The sequence below is a fragment of the Watersipora subatra genome, chromosome 3 (genome assembly GCF_963576615.1).
Source record: "Watersipora subatra chromosome 3, tzWatSuba1.1, whole genome shotgun sequence".
Classification (NCBI taxonomy): Eukaryota; Metazoa; Bryozoa; class Gymnolaemata; order Cheilostomatida; family Watersiporidae; genus Watersipora; species Watersipora subatra.
The window spans coordinates 42119769-42127669 of NC_088710.1; the positions used below are offsets into that span (position 1 = coordinate 42119769).

The 7901-nt window shown below is 40.8% G+C and overlaps 1 protein-coding gene across 1 annotated transcript; it reads right to left on the reverse strand.

Annotated features, from left to right (window-relative positions):
• Positions 1-2808: 2808 nt before the first annotated feature.
• On the reverse strand, positions 2809-7186 carry LOC137390607 (general transcription factor II-I repeat domain-containing protein 2A-like). The gene is made up of 4 exons (XM_068076934.1): positions 7137-7186; positions 3848-4427; positions 3666-3732; positions 2809-3527 (listed from the first exon to the last, which is right to left on the reverse strand). Exons 1-4 carry the CDS (start codon positions 7184-7186, stop codon positions 2809-2811), a joined length of 1416 nt encoding a protein of 471 aa, XP_067933035.1.
• Positions 7187-7901: the final 715 nt, after the last annotated feature.

Here is a 7901-nt window from a genome sequence, read left to right on the forward strand (position 1 = left end):
TCTACCGGTCCGATTGGCAGGCTTTCCGCAGCTCTTCCTAGGTTTTTTCCGGTAGGAAGTTTTTCCAGTAGAAGCCTGCTGCCTCCTCAGATAGGTCCTCTTAGTAGGTTTCTGCTCTTGGAGCAGTGCATCTACTAATCCTGTAGGACTTTCCGCAACTCTCTCTGGGTTTCTTCTAGTAGGAAGTTTTTTTCAGTAGGAGTGGTACTGCCGTTTTTCCAGCAGCCCAGTTTATCCAGAGTCCAGTGATCCAATGCAAGTCCTGTAGTGGAGTTCTTGGGGCCGTTACGTATCCCACTGCTGCCACCAGTGTAAAGGTTTTGTGCGACCTTCACTTTCCTCCACTAGTACAAGACTCGTGCATGAGTACAATATATACGGTATATTTCTGCTTAGTTCATCAAGGTGTACAGGAAATGAATCAAGTGACAAGCAATGAACAGGCCCAGAACCGCTCTGCTCTAAATTTAAAGAAATGTTTGCATAACGGCCCTTATGAGAAATATGCATAAAATTTATTAGAATTACAGATACATTGTCCATTTTTGATTTCCATTCCAAAAATCTCAAAAATTAATTTATAAAAAGTACAAAAAAGAAATTTTTATTTTATCATTACCAAAAAATTCCTTCTCACGAGAACCAAGTTCTCGTGAGAAGGACTAGACAAATGTTCGGGCTTATATAGCTGCTAAACTCCGCCCCTGTTTTGCTTGGTTAGACCCAGCACGGCTCGGTCTTCAGTCGGTATGGTTCTGGCTTGGCTATGCTTGACTCGGCTGTACATCGGCTTGGCTCAGCTAAATGTAAAGGGATGCCATCCACCACAATACTAAGGCGCAAATATTTTATAACAGAGGCATCGTAACCTGAGGGCGCACTGTATAAATTAATAATTTAGCGTGTGCAATTGTGAAAAGGATATAGAGTATATGGTAAGAGCGTTGGGTGTGATAAAAATGGATTAGCCTTGTGGTCATGCACGCTTGTTGGTAGAATTGTAATTCAAATGTAGCGAGCACAATTTCGGTACGCAGGCAATTTTTCGTCGCTTTCGTTTCTCGTTCTATCAATCTAAGCGGACAGATGAACGACAAACGACAGACAGGCAAACATTAAGATTTACATAAATAGACTAGCTGAATGCCCGGCATTTCACGGGTAATACAACAATTACCAACGAATTTGAGTAACTTATTTAGAAAGCCAGGTCTCTACTAAAACTATTACTAAACGTTACCCGTGTTTTGGGCCATCTTAACAATCGCTACCCATAATGGTCAACAGTACTAGTTATTAATCTCAAGCAAGCGCTTCAAGCGAGAGTATCTCTACCAATGCAGTGACTGAATGCAGTGACCAACTCAATTAATCTATTGTATTCCCGGTAGCTTAATGGCTAAGTATGCCGCTGCTAGATCTGTAGGTCCGAGATCATATCCAGTGCTGTGCAGGTTTTTCATTACTAGATTTAATTGCTATAACTGAACGCAGGGTTTAACAAAATGGCAAACACTGAGATATATAGGTTTTGGTTGGAACCAGAAGTTCAAAAAGTATCGTGTAGATTTTATTGATATCATGCAGAATGGTTTCACTTTCAGCCAAATGTCTGCTAGTAGTAAACAAAGTTTTGGCAGCAAATAGGAAACAATAAAAGGTCAAAGAGTGGTGCGGTTTGCATTTCCATTTCATAGGAGAGGCTGCCTTTAATGACCATCAGTCTGCAATCTTTATTCTGATGTCTGAAGAGTTCTTCAAAATTAGTTGTGAGACTGGGGATTTATGGTAGTGAGTCTATAAAGAAACAGACATGATCTCAGTTCTTATAATGATCTCTTTTGTGGAGCTCTGTAAACTAGCACAAACAATCATGGCAGAAGAGAGCAATGATTTAGGATGAGAATTAGTAAAAACTCATTATTAGAGGATAGACATACATTTAAGCTAGCTAAGTTGGTTTAATCTGGAGAAAAAGCTCAAAGAATGAAATAAGAAGTGAAAGCAAATCGTAAATGAATGTAGGAAAAATGGAGATCTGGTAGAATTTGAATGAAATGTGATGTGAACCAAGAGACAGAAGAGGCAGTGGTAAATATGGGTGCTAAATGACAGTCAAAAAACTTAAAAACTGTGTGAATCTAACTAGATCAGAGGTGGGCAAACTTTTTGATTCGTGGGCCACAATGGGTTCTAAATTTTGACAGAGGGGCCGGACCAGGAGCAGATGGATGGAGTGTTTTGGTAACCCCACCTCACAGGAGAAAAAAATATATATCATGTGATATGGAGAAAACATGTGCTTTAATTTCAAATGAAAATGAACAAAAGCATTACAACAAAAGATCTGTCTTTAAAGCCCCACAGTATTTAGCTATTTATTGAAATGAGTCTTAAAACACTGAAAATTAAATGAATAAAAAATAATTTTTGTGTTACTAACAATTTCTATTTTAAAGCACTGCAAGTTCTGTTACCTTCTGGATATCATCATCACTCTCCTCCTGACTGTATTTATTTCAAAAACAGTAAGAGATTCAGATGTACTTATCCTGCTCCTTCTATTCAGTTTGTGTCTCCAGTGCCAAAAGTCAACAACGATCAGCGCAAGGATGGAACATTGATAACGCGCCACTGCGGAGAGCGTTATATTTGATCTGGTGCACATTGTTTGTTTTGAGAAAGTGCGTTCATTTGCGCACCACTTATGTGCGCTCCTTAACAGAAATGACGTGTAACATATAAGGCTTACTGAACTATTTATTTTCCAAAGCATTTTTTACATAATACAAAGGAGAACTTTTACTTTCAGTGGGAACAGTGCTGTTGGTCCCCCTTTTTAGCCAGCGCATCAAAGTCTGGAGTGAGTTTAGTTGTAACAATTCTCAGGATGGATCTGAGGTTTTGGTCTGTTAATTGGGATCTGTGGCTGGCCTTGTTGATGTTCATGATGCTGAACATCTGTTCACACACATAGGTCAAGCCGAACAACGCCAGCATCTTCTGCGCTGTCCTCCGGAGATTTGGAAATGCGGCTTCATTGAGTGAAGCATAAAAGTCTTTCAGTTTCAGAGAGTTGAACTTCTCTTTTAAGACTGGGTCAGACTGAAGGTCGATCAGTTCGAGCTGCAGCTCCTCTGGAGCTGATTCGGGGTCTTTTGACAGGGGACAGGCAACCAACTGAAGTGACTTGTCAATTTTTTCAAAATCAGAAAACCGACGGCAGAATTCTCCGTGCAGCGCATCTAATGACTCGCTATATTTCTTCACTTTTGCGCCGGCCTCATTCAGTGTGGCTAGTGTGGAAAAATGTGTGAACGACTTATTTAAAATTTGCCTGGAGAATAAAACCAGCTTGGATTTGAAGGCTTTCACGTTTGTGTACATGTCCTGCACAAACTGATCCTTCCCCTGTAGTTTCATGTTGAGCTCATTCATGTGTGAAAATACGTCCGCAGCAAACGCAAAGTCACACAGCCAGCTCTTGTTGCTCAGCTCAGGAAATTCGTCAGCCTTTTCCTGTAACTCTAAAAATGCACCAATCTCCTCTTTGAGCGCCCACACTCATTGAAACACTTTGCCCAAACTTAACCAGCAGACTCGGGAGTGATAAAGCAGGTCCTGGTGATCCGCATCAGTTTCCTCCAGAAACGTAATAAACTGACGGTGCTGAAGTCCCCTTGCGCGAATAAAGTTGACGAGTTTCACGACAGGATTCACAACATGATTCAGCTGTAATACCAATTTACCTAGAGATTCCTGGTGGATGATGCAGTGGAGAAAAATAACATCCTGGTCAGGATTTTCATCTTTGACTTTATTTCTGGATTCTCCTCAGCAGGCCAACGTTTTTCCCCGTTAAGTTCGGAGATCCATCTGTGGTGCCGTTGATAAGTTTACAAGGGAGCTTCATATTTTCGACAACAGCAGACACCCGGTCATACAAGTCTTCTCCCCGTGTTTGTCCTTTCAGAGGCTCCATTGTCAAAAACTCCTCCGTCATTTCAAAAGTGTCGTTAATCCCTAGGATAGAAATGAAGAGCTGAGCAGTGTCTTTGACATCGTTGCTTTCATCCAGTGCTAATGAATATAACGTGAATGGCTCCGCCTTTTTATTTAAGTTGCTGGTGATATCTTCACCTATTAGTTCCACACGGCGAGTCACTGTTCTGCACGATAAACTGATTTTTTCAAATTTGTCTTTGCTCTCTGGGCGCAAGACTCTTGCTGTCTCCACCATACATTCTTTTAAAAACTCGCCTTCAGACAGAGGCTTGCTGGCCTTTGCCAGTTTGAATGAAAGCATAAAACTGGCCTTGGTACTTGACTCCTGAATGGCAGTTTGGCGATGAAAAAAGTTTTGTTGAGCCTGTAAATTAGCTGCCAACTTCTGAGCTGTAGCTTTCTCTTCTTTCGTTGATAGCTTGCTAGCATAGTTAGCATGCGTTGTAGTAAAGTGATGGCTAATATTATATTCTTTAAAAACCGCCACAGTTTCCTGACATATCAGGCATACAGTAAACAATCGGTGTTCAGTGAAAAAATATTTAGTTGTCCACTCCTTATTAAACACTCGACATTCTCTGTCCACTTTCCTTTTCTTAGGTCTGCTCATCTTTACAGAAGGACTGAGGGGTCAAAAAGCAAACGTGGAGTACCGTAATATGCGGAACCTCAACAAAGTCAATGTATCTAGAGTGCGCCATCTAGTGAGAACACATTAGAATTGCAGGGAAAATAAAACATTAACAAAGTTTATTTATTTAATATCTTCAAGTTCAGCGGGTCGGATTAAAAAGTTTAACGGGCTGCATGTGTGCCCCGGGCCGTAGTTTGCCCATGCCTGAACTAAATGAATAAATGATAATATATAACAATTTTGGAAGATAATTATGTATATACGTACATGGTACAAGTTGTGTATAATTATAGCTGTTATATATATTTTATTTTTTATTAAATTTAAATCATAACACTTTTATTTTGAGCAAGTAAATCACTGGGTTACAACTCTCCAATTTCAACTAGTGTTGAGGTGACTTGATAACATTAACTTGTTACACATACTATGTGTCACACGTAACACTCAACATGTAATAAGTAACTTATGAGATTTTACATGTTACACATTAGGTGTTATGTGTAACATGTAGTGTGCTACATGTTATAATGAAACACTAACATGAGCTTCTCCGAAAATAGAGCGACTCTGAAAATTCCACCTTACTAGTGATAGAAGAGGTTTCAACTACAAAAGTTGAGCTAATAGAATTATTAGTATTTACTATTCTAAACCTAGATTTAACAACTACAAAAAGACTAGTTCCAAGTGCAAAACCCTATAAGCAAAGATATATTAATTTTCTCATGTATGCTAGAGCACAAATTTTATTGAATTTATTTAAATTTACGTTTGAAGAATTGCTACAAATTCATAGCCGAATTAAATTATATAATTATTATTGCTGATCTAAATATATATAAATAAATTATATAATTATTATTGCTGATCTAAGTAGATATTTCTTTAACAGCTAAATAGAGCAGCTAAACAGATAATAGCTGCCTGTTCATATTGTTGTCTACCTGTCTGCTGCCTGTTCATATTGTTGTCTACCTGTCTGCTGCCTGTTCATATTGTTGTCTATCTGTCTGCTGCCTGTTCATATTGTTGTCTACCTGTCTGCTGCCTGTTCATATTGTTGTCTACCTGTCTGCTGCCTGTTCATATTGTTGTCTACCTGTCTGCTGCCTGTTCATATTGTTGTCTACCTGTCTGCTGCCTGTTCATATTGTTGTATATCTGTCTGCTGCCTGTTCATATTGTCGTCTTCCTGTCTGCTGCCTGTTCATATTGTTGTATATCTGTCTGCTGCCTGTTCATATTGTCGTCTTCCTGTCTGCTGCCTGTTCATATTGTTGTATATCTGTCTGCTGCCTGTTCATATTGTTGTCTACCTGTCTGCTGCCTGTTCATATTGTCGTCTACCTGTCTGCTGCCTGTTCATATTGTCGTCTACCTGTCTGCTGCCTGTTCATATTGTTGTCTATCTGTCTGCTACCTGTTCATATTGTCGTCTACCTGTCTGCTGCCTGTTCATATTGTCGTCTACCTGTCTGCTGCCTGTTCATATTGTTGTCTATCTGTCTGCTGCCTGTTCATATTGTCGTCTACCTGTCTGCTGCCTGTTCATATTGTCGTCTACCTGTCTGCTGCCTGTTCATATTGTTGTCTATCTGTCTGCTACCTGTTCATATTGTTGTCTACCTGTCTGCTGCCTGTTCATATTGTCGTCTACCTGTCTGCTGCCTGTTCATATTGTCGTCTTCCTGTCTGCTGCCTGTTCATATTGTTGTATATCTGTCTGCTGCCTGTTCATATTGTCGTCTTCCTGTCTGCTGCCTGTTCATATTGTTGTATAGCTGTCTGCTGCCTGTTCATATTGTCGTCTTCCTGTCTGCTGCCTGTTCATATTGTTGTATATCTGTCTGCTGCCTGTTCATATTGTTGTCTACCTGTCTGCTGCCTGTTCATATTGTCATCTACCTGTCTGCTGCCTGTTCATATTGTCGTCTACCTGTCTGCTGCCTGTTCATATTGTTGTCTACCTGTCTGCTGCCTGTTCATATTGTCGTCTACCTGTCTGCTGCCTGTTCATATTGTCGTCTTCCTGTCTGCTGCCTGTTCATATTGTTGTATATCTGTCTGCTGCCTGTTCATATTGTCGTCTTCCTGTCTGCTGCCTGTTCATATTGTTGTATATCTGTCTGCTGCCTGTTCATATTGTTGTCTACCTGTCTGCTGCCTGTTCATATTGTTGTCTACCTGTCTGCTGCCTGTTCATATTGTTGTATATCTGTGTGCTGCCTGTTCATATTGTTGTCTACCTGTCTGCTGCCTGTTCATATTGTTGTCTACCTGTCTGCTGCCTGTTCATATTGTCGTCTATCTGTCTGCTGCCTGTTCATATTGTCATCTTCCTGTCTGCTGCCTGTTCATATTGTTGTCTACCTGTCTGCTGCCTGTTCATATTGTTGTCTACCTGTCTGCTGCCTGTTCATATTGTTGTCTACCTGTCTGCTGCCTGTTCATATTGTTGTCTACCTGTCTGCTGCCTGTTCATATTGTTGTCTACCTGTCTGCTGCCTGTTCATATTGCCGTCTTCCTGTCTGCTGCCTGTTCATATTGTCGTCTACCTGTCTGCTGCCTGTTCATATTGTTGTCTACCTGTCTGCTGCCTGTTCATATTGTTGTCTACCTGTCTGCTGCCTGTTCATATTGTTGTCTACCTGTCTGCTGCCTGTTCATATTGTTGTCTACCTGTCTGCTGCCTGTTCATATTGTTGTCTATCTGTCTGCTGCCTGTTCATATTGTTGTCTACCTGTCTGCTGCCTGTTCATATTGTTGTCTACCTGTCTGCTGCCTGTTCATATTGTTGTCTATCTGTCTGCTGCCTGTTCATATTGTCGTCTACCTGTCTGCTGCCTGTTCATATTGTCGTCTACCTGTCTGCTGCCTGTTCATATTGTTGTCTACCTGTCTGCTGCCTGTTCATATTGTTGTCTATCTGTCTGCTGCCTGTTCATATTGTTGTCTATCTGTCTGCTGCCTGTTCGTATTGTTGTCTACCTGTCTGCTGCCTGTTCGTATTGTTGTCTACCTGTCTGCTGCCTGTTCGTATTGTTGTCTATCTGTCTGCTGCCTGTTCATATTGTTGTCTACCTGTCTGCTGCCTGTTCATATTGTCGTCTACCTGTCTGCTGCCTGTTCATATTGTCGTCTATCTGTCTGCTGCCTGTTCATATTGTCGTCTACCTGTCTGCTGCCTGTTCATATTGTCGTCTACCTGTCTGCTGCCTGTTCATATTGTTGTCTACCTGTCTGCTGCCTGTTCGTAT

Excerpts from the sequence above, each read along its gene's own strand:
- LOC137390607 (XM_068076934.1), bottom strand. The coding sequence starts at position 7,186 with ATGAACAGGCAGCAGACAGGAAGACGGCAATATGAACAGGCAGCAGAC. Across the intron at positions 4,428-7,136 it reads TATGAACAGGCAGCAGACAG|CAAGCTATCAACGAAAGAAG; the intron begins GTAGACAACAAT and ends TAACTATGCTAG. Across the intron at positions 3,528-3,665 it reads CGCAAGGGGACTTCAGCACC|AGTTACAGGAAAAGGCTGAC; the intron begins GTCAGTTTATTA and ends GTGCATTTTTAG.